This window comes from Onychostruthus taczanowskii, unplaced genomic scaffold, assembly GCF_017590055.1.
Source record: "Onychostruthus taczanowskii isolate IOZ18803 unplaced genomic scaffold, ASM1759005v1 scaffold10, whole genome shotgun sequence".
NCBI classification, from domain to species: Eukaryota; Metazoa; Chordata; class Aves; order Passeriformes; family Passeridae; genus Onychostruthus; species Onychostruthus taczanowskii.
The window spans coordinates 6943708-6967510 of NW_024496526.1; the positions used below are offsets into that span (position 1 = coordinate 6943708).

Consider the following 23803-nt stretch of genomic DNA (forward strand, 5'->3'; position numbering starts at 1 on the left):
AAGCTGGGAAGGGATCTCACCAATAACTCTGCACTTACAAAGCCACTGAGTGGTACAGAAAATACAAAACACTATTTGGAATACATGAAATGATGAAATAAAGAGTTAATGAATCCTCAAGAAGTTTTAAGTTTGCATAGAGAAATCGGAGAGGGGAGGTTCACCAGTACATTTCTCTGGCCAAACCCACAGATGAAGATTAACTGAAAGTCTCTAGGGACAACAAGCAGAACAATGTTTCCTGTGAGGCCAAGAGTTTGTTTTGCCATTTGTTCTCCTTACGTTACCATGGAATGCAAGTGCTGCTGTGAGTACAAGAAGAAATAACTTCATGCCCTGCATTTATCTCGGACGCATCCTGAAGCTTAAACTGGTCATAGTGCTCTTCTTTTGCACTGGACCACTTCACTTCTTTCTCCATGGAAATCCCTCCATCTGGGGACACACCACCGACACCTTTGTGTGAGACTCTCCACAGAGATTTCCGTAAGTAACGTGCTTGGATTGTGTTCCTGTTCTTTCCATGTTCCCTGGCTGGGAGTGCTCGAGCAGACAGACGTTGTGAGTGGAATGTTGGTGGGAGTGGGCTGTTTGGGGGCAATTGTCCAAAATATCCATGCAAGAGCTTCAGAATGAGAGTTGTGGCAATCTGCAATGCAAACCTGTTTCTAAGATGTGTGCTCATCCAGGTGGAAATCTGGGAAGCATATAATATAACCTACATGTCCTGTTGTGCTTGTATTGTACTGAACTGTTGTGCCTGTATTATGGATCACTAATGCTGTTAAGTACCTGAAATGGTTTGCAGAAACTACGTGACAAATTGTTCTAAAAAACGAATAAGCCTATAGAAAAAGCACCCCTGTTCATAGGGGGAAAGAAAAGCAAAAGGCAGAAAATGAGCAAGCTGCTATTAGTTTCTATGAATTAATCACTCATCTTCAGATCTGACAAAATACTCAGAGGAAGTTGGAGTCTCTTTTTGCTCTATTTTCAGCTGGTGCTTGAAGTAAAAGTGTCAGAAATCTCTGTGCAAAGCCTGTTCTGATGAGATTTCCAGCCAGTTTCATGAATGAAGTTGGTTTGGATTAACTGTGAATAAGTTCTTGTGCAGAGGACTAGCAAAGCATGGGTTCATTGATCACAGACACTTCTGTGTGGTGTCTGACCCAACACTCAATAAAGGCAATGAGAAACCTCCTGGGGCAGCTTTTCCAATAGCTGTGGAGCCACTTTGCAGTTCCAAAGCAGCTGGAGTCAGCTGTTCCTAGACACTGGAAACTGGATGGGAGGGAAATTTGCTTATGGTCTATTCACCTGATTTATGGGGGTTTGCATCAGGCCCAAGTTCTCTACACCGTACAGTGCTCATTTACAAAACTGGTGTAGCAGGGGAGACCCAGTAAGAGTCAAGGTCTCGTCTTTTCCTCCTCGTGCACTGATGCCTTACTTCCCATCAGTAATTAACTGGGATGCATGCCTGTTTCTTCTGGGATTGTTTAACTGTGGGGACTGTTCCAGGGCTGTCCCCTGAGGCTGTCTCCACAAGTAACAGGCTTTTAAGTTATGCCTCTCTATTGATCCCCCACCTGAACAATTAGCACTGGTGATTGCTCTGAGTCCAAAGGTGTCTGCAATCAACTCCACAATGACATTCAAGGAGTGCACTGTTTCAAAAGGCTGCCTCTCCTGAAGTGTGCTGTGTGTTTTAAATGTGACAGGCTACATGACAGGACCTGAAACAGAGACATTTGAGAAAGCTTGGAAACTTCTGATCCTTGAGCTTGAGCCAGGCCATACTTCCTGAATTTTTGGCTTGGGAGTCTCTGATTCAAGCACAGCATTTTCACCTGCTATCCATAGCTTTATCATTCCTGCAGAATAATCACTGTTTTTAAGATGCCTGCCTTAATATAACAATATAACAATTCTTTGCATATAACAATATAACAATTCTCTGCACGACAAAACCCTAAAAATCTGGTGGCTGGTAAATAAGAATTATTGAGAATGATTGATTGTTTCATTTGAGCCATCAGTACCTTCAGCAGAGCTGTAAAGAGAACAGCTCAGCTTCCTTGAAAATTGTAAAGGAACTTCTTTTTCTTACGAAGCTCGCTTTGCCTTCTCTGCAAACTCCAGCCAAGGCTCCTGGGGGTCAGATTTTGTGGAGGTGGAAATCCAATACTGAATGTCTGATGGGGCATGGGGGCTACCAATTCTGCTTGTGAGGCTGTGTGAAAAGCTAATATGTGCGCTGAGAAGTAAAAGCACTGACTGGATGATCTTTCAGGAGTTGTGGACTCAGTTCTTGTTTCCATGCAAAGTTCAATGTGTTCTGTGTGTTTTCTGCACAGCCTTGAGTTGGTTTCTTTTCTTGTCCTCACATGGGCTCAGTTGCTAGACCAGTCTTGCAGTAGGTGGAAGAGAGTAGGAGAGGTCAGGCCTCCCATCTGCTTCTTTAAGCAGCCTGGGCAGCCCCACGGCTGGCAGGGCTTCTGCCTGGAGTGACCAGAGTCAGCAAAGAGGCACAGGGCACTGCCATCCTTATCTCGTGTGTGCTGTCACTGCACCCCCATGCAGCTGTGCCACCAAACCACCTGTGCAGCCAAATGCCGTACAGGAGATGGGACTTACAGGGAGCATCCTTCAGGCACTGCTTTTCCTTCACAGCTTTTCTTTTAGAAAGTGGATAGTCCTCTGTCGCTTCTCAGCCTAGTGGCAAAGCTGCTGGGGCTGGCAGCCCTCAGTTTGGGGGTGGATGCAGGAAGACAGGTTGGAGTGAGTCTGCTTGAAGAGTTGTGTGCTGATTAGGGTCAGATGTTATTGCCATAGGGGCACTTAATTGAGGGGGTATCAATAGACAGCAAGCCACCTCTGTAATTTACCTTCCCTGCCTGTTATTTAACAAAACTATTGAGAGAAAGGCTCCATTAACTATACTTTTGTCTTTAATTCTGCAACTGCAGTAAAAGCCAGTGTAGGAGAAGCCCCTGAATACAGGATAGAATTGGTTCTGTAATAATAATAATAATAATAACTTGCTTTCCCTCTTTGAAAATAAATATGGTTCTTAGTAGAGAGATTTACCCATTGCTGGCAGTCAGTCAGGCAGGACAGTTTGGGCTCTGAGTACTTGATTAGAATAACTTTAAGGAAAATTGCCTTCCTGAATCAAGTAAGGATCCATTAACCTGATGAAACAGGGTTTGCTTATCTGAGAGGTTAAGACTCATAACACAGCTTGGACTGCATTAGATGAGGCCTCCTTTAGAATAGAAAGTAATAAAAGCACCATCTGTCATGTCTAGTCAATCAGACCTTGTATAAGAGAGGAATTATTCCTCTGACTTTACCATTATAAGATCATCTGTTTGTTAACAATGGGAAGTGTCAGGAATACTGAAAACTGGTTTTATGCCCTCAAATTATTTCTAGCTGCCTTTATCTTGGAGAGAATTAATATTAATCTGAGTTTATACAGGAAAGAAATATTTCTAGATGAATACAATGCCAAGCCATTCCATGTTGAGTCTCTTGTGATTTATTGTTAGAGGTAAAACTGAATGGGAGATAGAGGAAAAAGTGCCATGTATGCTTTTCTTCTGAAAGTGATTATTTCTATAAACAAATCTCTTGCAAGTTGCTGAGCACTCAAAGGGTCTTTGAAGTCAATTGAATGTATTCAATTCACTCAAGTGGCTGTCTGCATCTCAAAGGACTGGCATGGCTAGACCTTCTCAGGTAGCATAGATGTAGCTGGAGGCTGTGGAAAAGGTGTTTGCATTTTGGCATGGATTTATCAAAGTTATTAAATGTTGTTACTAATGGATTTCTCTGACAGTGTGGTCTCCTCTGTTTACTAAGGAGTACTTGGAGACATGTAAAGACTGAATGCCAGACAGCAAAGACAGCAGTGGGCACAGGAGGTGGAAAGCCTGTACCAGTGTATTCCCACCACCACTGTGCACCAGCTGGGGTGGAAACCATCCCCACTTGTCACACACCACAGGTGAGACTGCAGTGGATGTATTAATATACACCATTGCCTGCTGCTTGGCTATGTGCCATGCTGCTGCCCAGTGCATTCAGCACTGCTCTATGGCTTTTGGGTGGCTACAAGCTGGAGAACACCAGAGTAGTTTTTGTGAGCCCATGGAGAAACCATTTCTGTGTTCAGGGTTGTTGTTTGCACAAGAGAAGCACACAGAGTGTTTGCAGGTGTGTGATGCAGAACTCAGCAGCTGTGTGGTGGGCACAACCCCATGCAAGATCCCAGGAGGAAGGAGACAGGCTGGGGATAGAGGAGGAGGAGGAGTATTAAAGCAAATACCTAATTCAGTATTCAGTCACAGCCAGAAGATGTGCTCCAGTTAAGGTAATGAGCCTGGAGATTTGGGAGAAAGATGATTGAGCAGGAGGAAGACAGCATGTGCTCTGGGGTGGCATCAAAGGAAGGCTGAGCACTCCTGATTCTACTGATGTCAGGTGGATCAGATGCCACTCATCTCCTAGGGGAAAAAGGACCTTTTTTGGGGAGTTAGCATAAGGATGAAGTCACAGATGAATTCTTCCTTCTCTGAGAATATAACCCTTATCCCTGCCAAACTCTGAGGGGATTTGTCCTGAGTGCCAGTGGAGAACAGATTGCCCTGGGCACAGGATGGCCAAAACAAAAAGAATTGTGCTACAAAGTGTTAGGGTCCCTGGAGACCCAAACTCTGTATGGTTGGATCAACATTAAAAAAAAGCAAAAATATCTCCAATTCTGTGCCAGTTCCTCTGGGACCTGGTGCAGGGAAAACCCACATGACTCTGCTTTCCCCTGGAGCTGGTGAGAGCTGCTCCCACTCACTGTGTTAGCAAATTGATCCCCCTGGTCACTGCGGGGGGAGGCCGAAAAGAATGGATGGCACTGCAAGCTCGTTATGAAAATGCAGGGAACCAGAGTTAATGAATCTTGGATGAGCCTCTAATCCGCCTGGCCCTTGGTGTGGTGGTAGAGGAAGCTGGGTGGGGAGGATCTGATTAACATCTCAGTGGAAATGACAGACCCTAGAATGCAGAAGGTCCTATCATATCTGTCAGTGCTTGCATCTGGGAGGGGCCACTGTCAGAGAGCTGAGATCTCTGTGGATTAGATCAGGAAGGGTTTTTTCATCAGAACAGATATATTTTGGGGATTTACTTCTTCTCTGTCCCTGGCAGCTTGCCTTGATGAAATACTGATTACACAATTGCAATCTGACTTAAACCACGGCCAAAAAATCATCTGTGTGCTGGGTTATAGTGCGAATACCCTCTCTGTGATGGCAAAGATTTGAAATTGTGGAGTGCATTATGTCTCCTGACACAGGAAAACTTGTAGAGAGCAACAATCAAGCTGTTTACTGTGGGCGTATGGAAAAAAAAAATCAGAAAAACTGGAATTTCTGCCTTCTCTAAGATTTTCTAAGTCCAGTTGCCAGATTAAAGAATGAAACCACTTGGCCCAGATGTACAGGAGATTATGCTGCTTGGTGCTTGTTTTATAGGCAGTGCAGTTAAGGTTAGGAGACTTGAAATAACTGCTCAAGGGCCTGACAAGCAATTCAGTAAGAACCAAATCCCAGGGTCCTGCTGGCACATCCTGTAGCCCCTCCTTCACTGCCCAACAGACACCCCCCACCCAGTTCCAGGCATCCCTGTGAGCTGGCTGTGAGGAATAGAGTGGCTATAGGATTTCAGGTTTCTCAGCACCAACTGCCTCACTGAAGGCAGTAAAAGCAGCGTTTTACTCAGGAGCAGGGTGGGAGAGGGAGTGGGACACGCCGCCAGAAGAGAGCTGCTGGTCAGCTGAGAGATCAGTGCAGAAAGAGAAATTCCCAAGGCAGTATCTGTCCCAGAGGCTGGAACTGAGCACGGAGAATAGGGCAGTGCACCCACGGGGTGGCTGAGACACTGGATACAACTGGAATCTGTCAGCATTCCTCCGGACCCAGGCTGCTGCAGACTGTGATGTTTTCGGTGGCTGAGCTGTCCCTCAGAGCCCGTGGCACAATAAATCAGTAGCTGTTTCTCACTTGTTCTGATAATACTGCAGGTGGGGCGGCTTAACAGAGAGACTGCCGGGCTGGCATGCAAGAGGTTTCAGAGGAGTCTACCTTCATCAGGATGTTTCTTCCTTCTTTTGCTTCTTTTTGAAATGGAGGTACTGATATCTGCTCAGTGAGATGCCCTGAGATACCTGCTGCTGAAAGGCACCATGTGAGATTCTGCTTCTGAAACCACCAGGGAGAAAATGTTTTTGGGACACCAGATGGTCCTCAGGTGTTTTCCAAAGTTCTGCCTTACCACATACCCCTTTCTTCCAGCTGCAGGGAAGCACCTCCCACCTTCTCACACCAGGAAGGGGATGACCCAGCCTCAGCTCCAGGCAAGTGGACTGGGTAAATGTTTAGATTTTTTCTGTTTCCAGGCTCTCTCTGATATTCAGAAGTTTTGAACAGAGAGCCTGAGTTGAGCCTGAGACAGACAGGTATCTCAGTACCAACCGGTGTGGCACTTGGGTGCCCGAGGCACCAGCACACCTTGTGACAGTCAGAATTGATCACTTGCACCCGAGAGAGACAAACAGCACTGTGTTATGAATGGAGCTCACATGCACTTGCACACCTATCTTGGCTCTCCTTTTCTCCATTTTGTTTTTTTTTTTCTAGAGCACTCTCTTTGTTGCTGACTTTACATATCCATGTGAACACTAAAAATAGCTATTGTTTCAACCAGGAACTGTCTCTAAGCAGTGGGCAGCATTGCTAAAATGCCTTAAATTTCTATAAAGAGGGAACAAAGGACTATCATGAAGGGCAGAACAGAGAAACATCCCAGGGACTGGACATGTTCCCATTGCCTGGAGCACCTGTATGTACATTTTCTTGATGTCTTGAACTTACTGAAACCAGTGCTACCAGCCAGTGCATGGTACCTTATACCATAGCAACAAATACATCTTAGAAGTGGAGGGGAAAATAGCTGGAAAATTATTCAAGAGGTTTCATAGCCCATTTCCTTAGTGACAGCCTGAACAGTTAAATTATTCCTGATTATCTGTGCAATATATAGTTTTCCTTAGTATTCACTTGGTATTAATCAGTGGTCTGTTCTGAAAGACCACAAGTCTTATTCTGGAACCAACTTCAATTTTTTTTTTCAGTGGTTTTTGATACTCTCAACTTGAGAGCCTAGAAAGTAATTTAAATTCATGGGTGTATTTTGTTTGTGCTGAGTTTTCTTCATTTCCTGACTAACTCTCTCATGGCCTGTGTTTTGCTTGAACATTCCCTTCAATGAAGAAAAAAATCCTAATTTTTCCTTGCTATCGTAGCTAAACCCTATTTTTTCCTTGCTATCTTAAATAATTGTTCAGAAATAAAAGCCCTTCCTCATGTGTTCCTCGTTTCTCCCTGCCCCAATCTTCTAATATAAGTCACAAGCATTACCAAGTGAAGCCTTTTATTTTTCCCAATAACTATTCTCCCTCCAGCTTTTCTTCTCTGTTGCATTGTCTGGCCTGTAGTGCTCATATGTCTTTTCTGCTTGTTTTTCACAGTGCTTGCCCAGAGTCTCACACTGCTGGCTTTGCCATGCTGTGCTTTGTACTTATCTATGCTGTATCTTCTTACAATATGAATAACACCCCCTGGATCCTGGCCATACTTCCTACATTATAGATTTAAATTCTTCTTACCATCTATCTTTTCTTTAATATCTTTTCTATGCACAGCCTGCTCTTTTTTAGCCATTATTAAAGTTTTGCTTCAATCCTCCTTTCACAAGCCCCTCACGATTTGCCATCATCTTTTTATGAGTTGTTCATGCTGTTCTTCATATTTTACTTCAGGCTTTGCATCCCTTGTTGCTCTATCAAATGAATCATCACATGTAGGTATTTATTCCTCATTTCATTTTGGAGTTCGATTGTGATCAGCTTAGGCTTCTCAGTACTGCACATAGTAGCTATTGCTGTGTGCTTCTTTTCACTCTTAAATTCAGGTGTCTGTCAGTGTTTCCCTAATGTTATCTTTCTAGTCCTCCTACCCAATTCCACTGGTCATCTTATGTCCAGCTAATAGCAGAGTTTGTCAGGAACTGATGGCCTGTTTGTAGCCTTGACTTTATCTTGAGGTGATAGATATGGGACCTTGAAGCAGGTGGGCATTGAGCGCAATAAAAAGGTGAAGGATGCAGATGGCTTCAGGGCCATGATGTTGGGTGATGGAGACCCCATTTTACTCTACTGCTGAACTCACTCTAAACTACTTCTGTGTCTGCAGAAAATATTTGGGGTTTTCCCCTGCAGAAGAGTTTCCCTAAAGCCTCTCTGAAAGAAAGTCACAGCAGTTTACAGTTGTGGGGGAAAGCAGAAAGGAGTAACAAGTGGAAGTGCACTAGAAAAATTATTGATTGTCCTTCAGGCAGCTCATGGCTTGAAGTTGAAAAAGGGTCATGGGGAACACCTTGTCAATGTTATGTATGCTTTCCTGTGTGATATGTGCAGAACTGGGAACTGAAGCCAGTCTGTCAAAGGTTGGTGAAATCCCATGTCTTCTCAAAACCATAATCTTCTCACTAGGTGCCCCATCCCTAGAAACATTCACAATCAGGTTTGGCAGTGCTCTGAGCAACCTTATCTAGTTGAAGATGTCCCTGCTTATTGCAGAGGAGTTGGAATGGATGGACTTTGAATGTCTCCTCCAGCCCTAACTCTTCTGTGATTCTATTATAGTGAAAGACGTGTAGTTAAGACCAACTCTGAAACTGGTGTACAGTGTCAAAAATTTGGATTTATGGCCAGCTGTAGATCCTGTCTAGTCACAGAGCCAGTCCCTATCCTCAAGCAGAAGTAGTAATTTTATTGAAAGATAGTGTAGCTGCAGTGTGAAGTGATTGATCGTGAACATCCATGAAAGGTGCCATGCAGCCTCAGAGTCTGTATTCAAGAAAGGCAGATTCCCTATGACATTTCAGAGCTGAGCAGAGATGACTTCGGATCAGAAATAAATGGAAGTTTAACTATTTTATTGGTGGCCAAAGGACTGCTGTTGAGAAGTGAAACATTAACAGCAGGGTGAAAGACAGCCGGGATTGCTTAACGAGGTTCATCTTCAGGCACAGCAGAGCTGGGCACATCCAAGGCACGGAATGGCAGAGGGGGACTGCACACCACAGCCTGCAAAGGAAGCCCAAGCTGGTGAGGAAGTGTTTAAAGATTTCTTCTTGCTGATAGTAGGAGAAACTGAAGGCAAAAAGGCACCAGGAGGGATGAGAAGTTTCTCTGATTGTTACAGTTTGACTTGTGACCAGATGACAGGCTCTTAAATGCAGATTAGGTACTTGATATTGTTAGTGGTATTGATCTAAATACCTTCACAATTTTAAGTCTGTTATGGCTGGTGAATAGACGAGAGATGTGGGTTTGAAGGCTTCTGGCATATTTTCCTGGCTGTTCAAATGATTTGATACATCATTTTCTTGAATTACTTTGAAGTTTGGGAGAAGTCTGCAGGCAATGGAAACCACTCTTGATCTGTATAAATCAGTTAAGCACTGCTTTTTCTTGTGATCAAAGAATTGGAGAAAATAAGCCAGAAGATACCTCCAGAGGTTATCACGTCCTTCCAGGGTCTGGTCATTAAGCCCAAAGTGTTGCTGCCACACATTCATCTAGTTTCTTAAAACCTTATCTCAGAAACAGAGAAAGAAGAGAGAAATACATATATGGTAAAAGGGCTATAAAATATGGTCAGTGCATATAAATTAAAAATAAGACTCATTATTAAAAGACAAGTGTGGCTGAGATGAAAATTAGGAAGGGATTGTACCATGAGATGAATGCAGGTAAAAATGATAGTTGAGTCTAGTCATAAACAGATTAAGGTGCACAGTACTGCAGCAGGGAGTGGTGAAGATGTGAGGATTGTAAAAGCAATGTGAAAATGCAGATTCTCTTTCTGAGGATTTGGGAACCAGGAAAAAAAATAAATTATGAACTGAAGGTCATAGCAAAATGTATTAATGGGAACTTCTGGCTGTGCAAGGCATCTGGTAGCTGAATAACAGGTAAGCATGAATCATCCCACAGACTCTCCAGTTGCATAAGGGATAATTCAGAAAAGAGGAAATCTTACAGAAAGCCATGCTTACCAGGTGAAGTTGTTTGGCACAAGATTTTCACAGAAACTCAGGAGGGCACCTCATCTATATGCCTGCTCTGGAACAGGACCTGATATTTATGTAGTCCCTAACGCACTCTTATATAACAGACATCATGAGTTGTCTGAACCCTGCAGACCGAGACACGCCATCTCTGTTCCAATGCTCATCTGTCCTCACTGAGAGGGAAATTGGGAAAAGGAGCTCCAAATATTCTTTACTGAAAAAAAGTCAGCTATTTCTCTCATCTTATTCTCAACAAAAAATGGATTATAGTTCATCTCTCTGGCTGTTTTTTTCTGTCAATGGAAAGGAGTGGCATTTGGTATTTCTTCTTTCCCAAATTTCATAGTTTTCATTCCAGAGTTGTAAAATGGTTTCTCCCATTTTGCAACACCATTTTGGGTTCATACCCAGTTGTCTCCCAGGCTTCTTCACCCTGGTTTTGAGTACAAGAGCACTGGCTGTGCTGAAGTTTTCTTTGCTCATGGAAAAGCTGAGGACCTGCATGTTTCATGCTTTCCTAATGTGATGGAAAATCATTGATACTCTTACAGGGATTTACCAGTTGTCCACTATTATGAGCACTTCATATGGACCCTATTTCCTTGTGGGAGATCAGAGTCACTAGAGTTAGGATATATCACATACAGAGCTGCTCTAGCTGTTACTCCACTTAGCAAAGAATAAAACAATCTGGTTTGAGAGCATTTTTTCCAATCTGAAATGGCTCTTTTGTAATCCTTATTCTCCTTTTGGTGCTTAGGAGGGATTATATGATCAAGTGTCTCTCTTGTTATGGAGGAACACTCCTGGAGGAACAATCTGCTTTTTTAAAGGCAGTGGTGATGTTTGTTCTGCTTTTGCCCTTCACAAGGGAAGTGGCTCAATGTGATATTCAGCACTTGAAGGTAAATTTCATCAGGCTCTGATGATCTGAGCACATTTGAGATATCCAAATATTATTTAAGCAGTTTTTGTCTCATTTCACACATACTTTTGCTGGTTCATTTCAAAAGTGTTGCATACCTTGTTGCAATTTATTTTTTAGTGAAAATAACAAAAAGGACACAAGTTTCCTAGCTTCTCTGAATGATTATTTTCCGGTTTAAATAACAGCTTTTAATTTTCCTTCCTCTTTCTCCAATACTGGCAGCATTTCTAACACCTTTTCTTATTGCCTTTTGTGTCCCCTTGCTAGTTGTAGTGCATTTTGTGCCTTAGCTTTGCAGGCACACTTCTACCACTCTGTTTGATCTGTTTGTCTCTACCTGTCTTCAGAAATGCTACCTTATTTCCATTTGTGGTACAATTCCTTCCTGATTTTCAGTCCAGTCGCACAGGTCTCCTTCTATCAAGTATCATTCTGTATTTGTATCTAAGGTGCTTGCAAATTTATTCTCTTAAACTTGTTTTTGCTGTTTGCTACAAGTTACAGTTTATTGCCAGACATTTGAATTCTTTTTCTTCCTTTCTGTCTGAGAAGACCTTCTGGCAGCTAGTGGCCTAAACAGCTCTGCAGTGTATTAGACAAGTAGTATGTTAATCCTACTGACTGATAGGGTTTTTCATGCTGGCATTAAAAAAAATTATCATTTAGCTTATGTGAGGCACAGGGATGTATATACACAGAGGAAGTAGGCTGAAAATGTTAAGGCATCACACTGCAGCAGCATGGGAGCACTGTGCAAGGGATGGTGAAACCTTTCCTGCCTTCCTTTTATATTATTCCTTTAGGAACTCTGCTGCTGTGTTTGCTTTACTTGCCTGTGTATGGCAGAATACAGCAGGTTTCTACTGGGAGCTGTATAGAAATACCTGGGGCATGAAATGCCAGCAGAGGGCTCAGAAATATTTCTGCTGCCTCTAGGCACGGGGTCAGGCTTGCAGGACTCGAGTAGGTGCCAGCCTGGTGTGCAGGGACAGCACACATGTGAACAAGACCTGTTCTGCCCCCAACACTGGGTCTGCTTTTGAGCACTCATGCCCATGGAAAGGGTTTGATAAACCTGAGCTCCCTGGAGGCTGCACCCAGGTGAATAGCAAGGCTGTGCATGTGTGCAGGTCACTGGGAGGGCTGAAGACAAGGAGCTGGTTTGTGGCAGTGCAGAGGAGGTACCAAACTCTTCTTTTGCTGCTACTGTAGAGGAGAAAAGGAACAAAGAAGGGGTAGAACTTTCTGGCACCATCTGAAGTTTGGCCTCCAAGTCAGCTGCCCAGCTGACCCCATGTTTAGATGACCAGTTAGTAGGAGTGAAATGGGATCTCTGGATATTTTCAGAGGAAGCAATGCCAGAGCACATGATGGATAGTAATTATACTTCCTCTGTGCAGTCCATCACATCTGTTTCTCTTGTGTAAGTGTTCTCCATGCCTTGTTAACAATAACTGAAACCAGATTAAAGATCTGTGGTGTGGCCAAAGGCCTCTTTCCTGGTTCATCAGCTGCAAGCCTGGTTCTCCTGATAACCAAACACTATCAGCAACTCAGTACTTGCACTAAGGACAAGTTTATGGAGACTCCTTGTACCAGCTGTGGATTCTGGGTGTGGTCTGTGCATTACTGATAAGAGAAGGGAGAAATATTTGGGAAAATTCCTTGAACATTTGTCTTTTAAAGAAGCCAAGTGTAAGAGGAAGAAGAAACCTCTGCATTGCGCTGAGGATACAGCAGACCAGCAAGCACTGAGGATAGTTTATGGGAAGGTTGTGAGTTTTGCTCTGCAATTGCAACTGGCACTGGAAGAATTAAGAGCTCCACTATTGCCATGGGAAGGGCATGGAAGGAGGAACAACAGTGTTCCTGCAGGGAGCTGAGCCCATGTAGCTGCAGGGGGAATCAGGAACTCCCAGCAGAGATGGGCTGCATTTGTCACATATGGAGCCCCAAAGTGGTCTTCTGGATAATAGAAAGTAGAGAGAGGGGCTGGGGCTGCTTCTGGGTGCTGGCTATGTCTGCTTGATTAAACTGTCCCATGGGAAAAGGCAAGGTCATTCTAGGGAATTGGTGTGGGAATGAACCCTGGGTCACTTCACTCCTTCAGTAGCAAAGAAATGATTTAACACAGTGCAGGCATCTGTGACATCCAGTGTCCAAGGGTTTGGTGTGATGAACATTTTAGTAGTTATGTCTTAGAATGTGTGGCTTTCCAGTGAAATGAGATCCCTGCAGAGTAAACCTGTCATTACCACACTGGGAGGGAGACGCTCTGCTCCTAAATCCACAGGCAGTAGGTGTATCTGAGACCTGGGATTTTTATTCAGCTCACATCTGTGCAGCATCCAGCACCGTGCTGGGCTGGTGCACGTAAAATAGCTGGGGGCATGCCAAACAACAGGGAGGTCTGTGCCACAAAGTGCTGACAGCCCCAACCTGTGACTGATTTAGGCTGTGTTCCCTGACTCCTCTTGAACTCTGGAGCTGTCTTTCCTGGTAGCATCTCCCTCCCCTTTCTACCCTGGCTGCACAAATGTGCTCAATTAGGGTTAACTCAAACTGAATCAAACTTCGTGCCTGAGGTTGGAAATCTTCCCAGTCAACTCACCACAGCCACATAGCATGGTGGGAGACAAGGCGAGAGGGGAGATGAACGCTTTTCAGAGAAACGAATCCAAGGAAACTTTGTTCACTTTTATTTCTGCAGGAGATGATCCCCCCAAAGGAGATTTCCCTCTTCAGAAAAAATCTCCGGTAAGTGTTACTGCTGGTTTCCTTTGCTTTCCTTTCTGCTCAGCTTGTTTTAAACATTGCAAGATCTCTCTGTTCTCTCCTCTGTTGTGCTCTGGCTAGAGACAAACACCCTTTCTTGCAGAGGGTTGAAATAAGCCTTAACGACTCAAGGCAAAAATCCCTCCACTAACCTGATTAAGTTAAGAAAGTGCAGCTTAAAGGGAAAACATGAACTGTCTGAATTTTTGGGAAAAAGGGTAAGGGATTTATTGCCTTTTCCCTGAACACTACTTTCCTTGTGGGAAAAAACTTAGATCTCTGAAGTGGATGGGATGCACTGTTGTGCATAAGAGGGAGGGAGCTGAACTCTGTTTAGTTTGATGAAACCCACCAGGGAAGGGTACCCAGATGATGAAAAGCAGAAGGAAGGACAGGGATTGAGGACAGGCCGCTAGTGAGTGTTACAGAACCCAAATGTAGTGCCAGAGCCTTGGGTTTACATCTTTGCATCTGATTTAAAACCTGATTCAGGTGACTGTATTGCTGCCTTGCAGCTTTGATGTTTGTGCAGATTTTCAGGCTAAGTCTTGTTGAGTGCTTGACCCCTAAAAACTGTTCACTGCATATGATTCAGGAAGAATTTGGCTTATATTGCAGCTGCTTTGACTTGCAGGATAAAATGTAATACTTGGTCTTAAAACTCACAGTCAGGTCATTAGCAAACCAACTATTTAACTCAAGTTTAATTAATGTGCAGACATTAACTATTGGATATCCAGAGCTCCTGGGAAATATTAATCTTCATCCTGTTTTGCCATTAGTCAGCAAGAAGGAAAGCTGAAAACAAACGTCTCCTGTAGTGGTTAGTTTAAATGAACTTTCTATTTTCCAAAGAGACAGTCTATCAACTTCCACAGTATCTTTAAGAGATCCACAATCCCACAGATCCCAGGCTTGCTGTGGCAGCTAAGCACTGCAGACTATCTGTGTGTTCATGAATCCAGGCTTAACCTCTTTGCTTTTGCTGGGCTGTCTGCTGAGCACGGTCCGTCTCCGCGAAAGCGAGCAAACTGCGTCTGGCTCTCCACATGGATGAAAGCTTCCCACTTTTGGATGTCCAGGCAGGCCACAGGCAGGTCAGTGATACAGTGGAGAGAATACATGAGTGTTTCTGCACGTGCTGATGCCATCTCATGACACAGAAGCCAGATGGAAGTACCCCTGCTTGTAAGTCGTTGCTCTGTGTTTGTAAGCACTTACTCAGGGTTGTGGCTCAGGCACTTGGGAAGGTGTAGCTGGGAAGTCACTGCCCCCTGCTCTCCTTTCCCTCCTTGCTCGTCTGTAGGAGGTGCCCATTCCAGAAAAGGAGTAGCTGAAATGAGTCACTGTACCTTAAATCGGTGCAAATAAATCCACTGGGACTTATGCACTGGGTGTGGAGGGGTGAGTTCAGGCAGCAGTGCTCCTGCCACCTGTCCACCTGGTTTGGACAGTCACTCTCTGCACCTCCACCAAATGTTACTAAATGCCATGAGTATGTACAGTAAGGTCTGTGAAGAAGCGAGAAAAAAAAATCCCTGTTGTACAATTTTACTTCCAATTTCATAAAATGCCTCCCAGAAAAACATGAAACATAATCTGCCTCTTATGGATTTTCTTGTTTTATGAAAAGCTTGTTGGAGAAAAATATTCTGTGTGTGCATATGGTTGTGTGTTTGTGCATTTACAGCTTATATATGCCACCATTTTTAGGCTAGTCTAAAGCAGGAGGCCCCAGTGCAGTTTCCAAGGGAGCCCACTCTTTCTTACAAGCCATACTGCTGAGCACAATGGTTTCAGAGTAAATCATAAATGAAAATTATTATTTACTCTAAATCATGTATTTACTCTAGTAAAGCAACAAGGTTAAGGGTTTCTTATAAAAAGGCAGCCTTTTGGTGAGCAAAATATATACATATATATTATATATAAAACTGGACAAAAATATTTGTCTTTAGAGGATTAAGTAATGGAAAGTAGGGGGGAGGTAGGAGTTGTGGAGTTTTGATTTTCTGTCTGTTTTGTTGCTTTTTCGTAATGTCGAGGAAGACAGTGTCATTAAGCTATACTCTTCTGAGCTTGATGCCATTGCTTTGGGAATCCAAATAAGCTTAGGTCTCTTGGTGGTAAAATAAACCTGAATAAACACATCTATTTTGGTACTGTATTTGCATTTGGGACTCTGGGAAGAAATACAGGAGTTCGTTATTTCTGACATGAGGCACAGAAGTGCATGTGAAGAGTTCATCTCACTTCACTGGCCCATACCATGACTGTTCTAATCTATAAGTATAGTTGTATCTGTTAATATCACACTCCCCCCAGATTCCTCACCAAATCCATGGCCAGCCCCTCTCCTGCTAATTGGCAGAGGCTGTTAATCTATAAGTATAGATTATATAGTATATCTGTTCTATAGTATATCTGTTAATATCACACTCTCCCCAGATTCCTCACCAAATCCATGGCCAGCCCCTCTCCTGCTAATTGGCAGAGGCTGGGCAGTGCTGTGCAAACCTGCTTTCCTGTTGTGAGGCAGTGGAGCCACTAAGCAGCTGGAATCTGAAAGCTGCTTAGCTCTACCCACGGTGGGGTAGCAAGAGGGACAGAGGCCCACACAGGGTCGTGCCAAGACTCATCTGTTTAATGCCTTGTATTTCACTTGGAAAGTGCTGATGTTAGCTGCAGTAAGTCAGGCTCAGAGAAAGACTGGCCATACTTAGACAGGTTTGACAATCCCATCACTGGCTTTTTTTAAGTTCTGATTAATAAATTGAATGATCCATAGCTGAGTCAGCAATCTTGAAATATGAAATGGATGCCATGCCTGAGGGAGTGTCAGACAGAGAGCTGATGCTCTGATTCAGTGAGTGGTGCACAGCTCAGCACAAGTGAGGAGAAGAGATTGAGAGAGGTAGCAACTTTACACACAGAATCAGACAGCAGATCCCTGAGGTCTCCCAGTTTCTGAGGCAAGGTCTGGTATTAGAAGAGGAAGCAGTTTTGGGGCAGGGTGGTGGCTTTATATGGAGTGCAGAAGAAAAGGAATCCAAAGGTGTTTTTTTGTTATCACTGACGTTTTAGCATTGCAGTCAAGAGTTGGTAGAACTCCAGTGGAACTCCTGGAGCTACAAGCATGGTGGGCTGCTGACTGCCCACAAATCCCCGTGGCAGTCCTTACTGGGCTCATGTCAGCCAGGCTGATTCTCTGAGGAGCCTTAATCAAAGCAAGAGTACTGTGGGGTCCGCTCTCTCCTTTGAGTCCAGCTCACAGCCCAGTCAAGCAGCTGTGGGCACTTGGTTTTTGGACTGGACTCCACCACCCAGACACTGTGGGAATATGTTGCTTTGACAGTTGATATGTTCTTGTTTGTCTCCCACAGAAACTCTGTGGCTCCAACTACCCCCTGAGCATTGCCTTCATTGTGGTGAACGAGTTCTGTGAGCGCTTCTCCTACTATGGCATGCGAGGTATGTGGCCTGTGACTTTCCAGTCCTGAGGCCTTTACACAAACTGGATTGATGTTTCTGAGCTATTCTGGGTGTAGTATCAGCTGTCTTTCAAAGTTAATTGATATTTTGGAATGCACATATGAACAGTGTATCCTAATATTGTTGCTGTATCTAAGATGAGAAGAAGTTGGGACTAGAGGGCTCCAAATGTACCTTCCAGTCTAAATTATTATACAATTCTCTATATCAAACCTGGTTTTCTACTGTGTGATGTCTTTCATAGTTGATGTGCAATCAGTGTGCTTGGGAATTGAATCTTACGGGCACCTAATCTGCAAATAGAAAAAGTGCATAAACAGAACTACAGGTTAGGGCAAGATAAGCTAGAAAATACATTTTTCAGCTAAACATAAATGTTTATGAGCAAAGGATGTCAGATACTCATATATCTCATTTTAGCTTCTCCTGTCTCAGAGATGATGAGGAACAGGTCTGGAAGCACAAATCTTTCCACAGCACTGCTCAGTTGCTAGAGAAATCAGTAGTTTTCTTGCCACCATGATCCTGCTTACCTGCAGATATACACATTAATTTTCTGATATGATTTTTTTGTTTGTTTTTTTTCCTTTTAGCTGTTCTGACACTCTATTTCTTAAGCTTCTTCCACTGGGATGAGAATCTCTCCACTGCTGTGTACCATGCCTTTTCTGCGTTGTGTTATTTCACACCTGTCATCGGAGCCATCATGGCAGACTCGTGGCTGGGCAAATACAAGTAAGTGAAGACCTCTCTCTAATTCAGTCAGCATGCATCGACACCGTGCAGTCTGTGCAAAGACAGTGCTGTGTGTGCTCCCAGTTTTGAGCTAGCTCAGACTGCAGCAAAGACACACTTGTGAAGGTCAGCTCCTCTCTTTTAACAGAGCTGATCTGTTTGCTCATGTTGTTCTGTGCTTGTCTAACACTCAAAGGCCAATAGGCAATTGAAATTGGGACAAATTAAATGTTACAATAACCCTTTTCCTCCACTGTCCTTCCCTACCTGACTTCAGGAAGCTGAGGCGTAGGGCAATTAACCTTCAGTTTGCTAAGGTTTGCTTCTGAGAAGGATTCAAAGATAGTGAGGAAGCAATGTCATCATGTAGACCTCAGATTCAGATGAAATGTCACTAACTGTAATGTGCTTACTTACGCTTCTCACAGCATAGGTAATGTAGCAGCACACCCATTTTTATGCCTGAGAGACCTGTGTTCTCTCCAATAATCTCCATCAGCACATAACCAGGTAGACTCTTCCTGAGTAAGAGTTCTTAGGCAGTCTTCCCTTCTGATGATAAGCTGCCCCAGAGTGGTGATGAGCAGCTGGATATAGGACTTTCTTTGCTTGGCACTGTTTTTTTTCATTGTCTGAGAAGTCTTGGCTGTCAGGGGGATGATGTGCAGCTGAACTTTTCTCTCTAAGACTAAGCCTATCTGGCAGAAGTGTCTCTATAGGAAATAAACAGCTGCCATATGCCTATCCAGAAGAAAGTTCTTAAGGAGCTGTCAGTGTCCTTTTTTTTCTGTGCTCAGTTTTAGTCATTTTCTTGTCCATTTGAATGCAAAAGAAAAAAACAGTGGGGCTTTATTAAATTTATTATTTAAGGTCCCATAGCAATGTTCATTCGTTTTGAGGATGTTTATCTTGCAGCGCGATGTTGTGAGAAGGTGAATCCTTATACAGATGCTCCTATGTTAGTCAAGACGCTTTCCTTGGAGTAATCCCTATAATTTAATGGGAAGTGGCTTTTACTGTAGTAGCTGGACCTTGGCCAATATAACAGATTAGAGGGGTTTTTATCAATGATCTGATGTGGTGCTAAATTAGCTGTTGCAGCCAGGGTTTGAATGCATCAGGGACCTCTTCCATGCTCAAAGCTCATAGGACTTCTTCTAGTGTTTCTGTTTTTACAAGTCCTTTGATTCATTCTGTATGTGTCTTCAGCACAAGAATACATAGATTTCTCTTAATCTAGAGAGTGGTGAAGGGATAGAATACACTCAAGAGTATGATCATCCTGCTCGTATTTCTTCTTCTCCCTCACCAATGCATAGGAGGCAGATAGATGAGCTCAGTCTTATTCAGAGATACTTGGGACCCAAAACAGACTTAGAGTGAGGAAACCACTCTCCTAATTCTGGTTTGTTAGGTGGGTTAGGTGGATTGAATGTGGGCAACAGTCTCTCGACATCCCTTCCAGTCAAGGGATTCACTTATGCACATCCTACAAAATGCCATTTATTAGTAATCTGGAAACTGAGTTGGGCCTGAACAGTGCTCTTCTCTTTGCAGTCTTCCATGCGTGACAAGACTGGAACACTTTTCATTTATTCTGCTCAATAATGTCTAAAAATAAAGCAGGGGCTATCCCTTCTTAATCTGAACCTATTTGCATATCTATTCCTTCTAGTACACTCAGTGTTGAAACAAAGGAATTACTGCTGCCCACTGTACCACTGGTAAAACAAACCAGTTCCTTGTGTGCCAGCCAAGTAGAGCTGCCATATCAGGGCCCATGGGCACCCTCTGTTTTCAGCTTGTACTTCACCCAGCACCTTCAGTCACTGCTGTTTGCTTTCCTCACAGGACGATCATCTACCTCTCCATTGTGTATGTTGTTGGCCATCTGATAAAGTCAGTCGGTGCCATTCCATCCCTGGGCAACCAGGCAGTTCATGTGTAAGTAGCCCTTGAAGCCACAGTGCTGTAGCAGGCTGTGATGGTAGTTAGTTTACCCAAGTCTGTAATTTGTTTTATCTCCATCAGACCAGCATTTTGAGGGCTGTGCATGGATTACTTTCATCAGGGAAGGGTTAGGAATGTCTGAGTAAGAGCAGAAGGGTGGATCTAGTAAGTGAACATGCCAGATGGAGTTAGAAATCACCACACAGACTCTAACCCCTTTGGCACAGGCATTGAGGATCACCCCTCTGTGCTCTACCATGCCACTGCTTTGGTCTCCTGTATCTAGCTGCCTGCACCAGGCTCCTTGCTGGAGCCTGCTCGTTTCATCAGCACAGCTGCCCAGCTCAGCAAGGTTCCCCTATGTGCATGGGAACACAAAACTGAAATACATTTTCTGATGACAGGAGAAGGGTCTGTCTCTTCCACAGGATACAACCCTCTAGATTCTGAACTGATAGGCTTGTCAGAGTAGTGTCTCTGAAACCACCAAACCAGTTTTGTCTGTGTAGTCATGGCTCAAAAAATATGCACACGCAGGCAGGAGCACATGTTGTTTACAGAACAATTTTCTTTTGTCCCAGACCTGGTCAGTCCTGATACTCTTGTTCCCTAGGGACATAATCTGTCAGGCCAACAATGGCATTTTGAAAATCACTGGGAAATAGAAAGCAAACAAGAATGAGCCTAATTCAAACAGTTTGTCTGCTCTTACCCAGGCTACAAAAAGTACTCCCCTTTTTCTTTTTTTTTCTTCTTCTCAATTGATCTCTGACAGCTTTTGTTGTCATATAAGTAAAAATAATTCCACAGATTTTTGATCTTCCATATGTCCACTGGACCTCAGAATAACAAGAAACTGACAAAACCAGTTTGGTTAATTGACTGGTATGGAATGCAGAAATTAGGATAATTAATTTGTTTTTCAAATTATTAGGATTAATTTGTTTTTCAAATTATTATGATATTTAATTTGTTTGTTTATCTAACTCATTATCCATGTGCAAAAGACAACATTATCAGAGGAATCATGGTTGGGTGACACTAAAATACTCTCATAAGCTCTGGAAAGGTTTTGCAATGGTGATATTTTTGTTCTTGCATGAAGGGTCCTGTCTATGGTTGGTCTGTTTTTGATCGCCCTTGGAACGGGAGGTATCAAGCCCTGTGTCTCTGCATTTGGTGGGGACCAGTTTGAAGAGGAACATGTAAGACCTCTTTTCTTTCCTAAAGTCTGCAGTGTCTGCTTACTTTGTGAGGATGTTTATGTGATGAAAATCCTGTTGTGCTAGAATAAGGGCCACTTTGCTGGAAAAGACATAGTAAGACACGAGGTAGGATGGTTTGCATAAGACTTGAGAGAATCTAGATGCTTCAGGAAGGCAAAATGTCAGCAGAACAGGATTGGTACTGGAAAGGATAGGTCATAATTGCATCAAATCATCTAAATGTTAATTGGACATCAGAGTAGTTGAAAAATTCTGTCTTGCATATCACGGAACTGTATATATCATGGATCAGCTTAACAGGGGTGATTATAATGCACTGCAGTAGAATATGGCAAATGAAAGAAAAGACTATCACCAGTCTATGCTTCTGTGGGATTTTTTCCTCAAATCAGTCTGTGTCTCAGATGTTGTTCAAAAAAACCTGTAGGAAATGCTAGTCTTTTGCAAGTAATACCAGAATGGGTTTGGAATATTCCAGAATGGAAAGTTCTGAAGAGTGGAGAAAATGTTTCTGTTTAGCTGTGTTTGTGCTGTGTATCCTGAGAATTGTAGTCCAGGTGCTTTGTGTCCTCATTCTCTGTCATGAGTGCTTAGCCCCTCATCTGCACTAATCTCAAACTCCCATTATTCAGAACAGGGCTAAACCAGGGATAAGGTAGTGCTTAAGGAAGCAAAGCAGGTCAGGAAGTGCTAATCCTCAGGCAAAATGCTAAATTTTTCAATTGACTTGAAGTTAAATAGATTTATGTTGACCTAACCCACAAATATAAATTTCTATTTTCTCAATGAAAAGTATTCAAATCACCAAATTGTGTGCAGGGCATAAGTCCTCAAATATGTAGAAGGCTGCTGCTACAAAAAAGAAAATAAGTGTTGGGGTCTGTGGTGAGTAGGCTTAAACTCAAGGAGGATTATTTAGGACTGAGAGTGTGAAAATTTTTTCTAGAAATAGATCTAGAGAAATACTGGGAAATACTAGGGCCTTTGGGAGATGGAAATTCCCATCAATGGAGGCATTGAAGAAGGACATTAGACTAATAGTGTGTCAGGAAAAGCACTGGTAAATTTGGATAAGAGGTGGCCCCTTGGACAAGGAGCCCAGTAGAGCAGTTTTCTCCTTGTCTTTTGCAATACCCCAGTATGAAGTCAACATGTAATGAAATAATATAGATTAAATAAAACATTTTGGGAAGAGTTGTGCTTTTTGCACATGAACTGAGTGATGCTGAAGTGATGAAGCTTATGATTACTAAGAAGTAACAAAACATGGGATGCTCTGTGGTCACTTGTCCAAAGCAGATCCTCCTGCAGGCACGTCTGCGTGCTGTTAGTTGCACATGGTGCTTTAGGGGATGTGGCAGAAAGGGAATCAGCAATGCTCTGGTGGTCACCAGCCTCCCCAGCTGGCACTACTCTGACCTAAAGCAGGCTGGCAGCACAGCACACGTGCTTTGGGATAGCTGCATGCATCCCAGTACACAGGCATCCTGGCTTGCTGCACCAAGACTTGTCCCAAAAGAATTCTAAGAGGTCCAACAGCAGCATTTATACAAGTGCTACTTTGATGAATATTAATGATTAATAGTGTTTATCCAGCATCTTTCAATTACCACCTAATTACAGTATGATAATATGTAACACTTATCTTCAGAGTGTTTTATAGACTTCAGCTAATGAATCTCAGCACCCCTCTCAGGCACATACATATTATTATTCCAACTTTACAACTACAGCTGCATGACAGAGAGAAAACCTGAACTGCCTGTGGTTGTGTGGGCCTGTATCCATTCTCCAGCATTTAGACTACATCTCTCCAACAAATTTATCAAATACAAAGGCTCAAACACTCACCTGTGTGCTACCTTCAAGAAAAACTAATTTAGAGAAAGAAAACTGTAAAAAGCATTCTGATAAGAACAATGTGTTCTGCTCAATTTGCTGTTTTTCAAACGTTCTTTTCAAAATAGAAAGTTTTCTATTTTACCATTTTGAAATGACTTGGACTTTCAGAGGAAACAAATGTTTTATGCTATGTGATAGGAAGTTTAAGTCATCAGAATTGGAATGAGAAGTTTTGATTTTGTAAGGAATAAAAGGTTTGAGGCCAAACAGAATATTTCTTTCCTCTGGAGTGGTGTTTGAGTAGTCTTATGTTTTATTTTCTTCCACTCCAGGTAGGCTGAAATAAGTTTTAAAAACTCACTATGAAATGAAGCATTTGATTCCCCCTTAATTTTCAGGACACCAATAAACTTCATCTGAGTCCTTAAGTGCACAGGCTTATTTGTTTTGTCTGAAAACTTGGGATGAAGTAGTTCTGTGTATAAATAACTAAATTACCCCTGCTATTCCTAAAAACAAGTTTATGTTTTGAGGTAAATGCACAACATCAATCTGATTCTCTTTTAAGTACTTCAGGAGCATAATAGTCTTGGATCTGCCACTTTGAGAACAGTACTACTAAAGACAGTGATGGGGACTGATTTGGTGGGAGGTCAGA

At 43.0% G+C, this 23803-nt stretch overlaps 1 protein-coding gene across 2 annotated transcripts in view; it reads left to right on the forward strand.

Annotated features, from left to right (window-relative positions):
• The first annotated feature begins 294 nt into the window (after positions 1-294).
• The window catches only part of SLC15A2 (solute carrier family 15 member 2), a 59056-nt gene continuing 35547 nt past the window's right edge, over positions 295-23803 (forward strand). Inside the window, exons 1-6 of one of the 2 annotated variants that reach the window (XM_041408471.1) lie at positions 295-486; positions 13836-13882; positions 17284-17371; positions 17986-18127; positions 19979-20071; positions 21183-21282. In XM_041408471.1, coding sequence (XP_041264405.1) covers positions 420-486; positions 13836-13882; positions 17284-17371; positions 17986-18127; positions 19979-20071; positions 21183-21282 — 537 coding nt within the window. In that variant the 5' untranslated portion in view covers positions 295-419. Of the gene's footprint in view, positions 487-13750; positions 13883-17283; positions 17372-17985; positions 18128-19978; positions 20072-21182; positions 21283-23803 lie in introns of those variants that run through there. The other variant, XM_041408461.1, reaches the window with a different exon arrangement.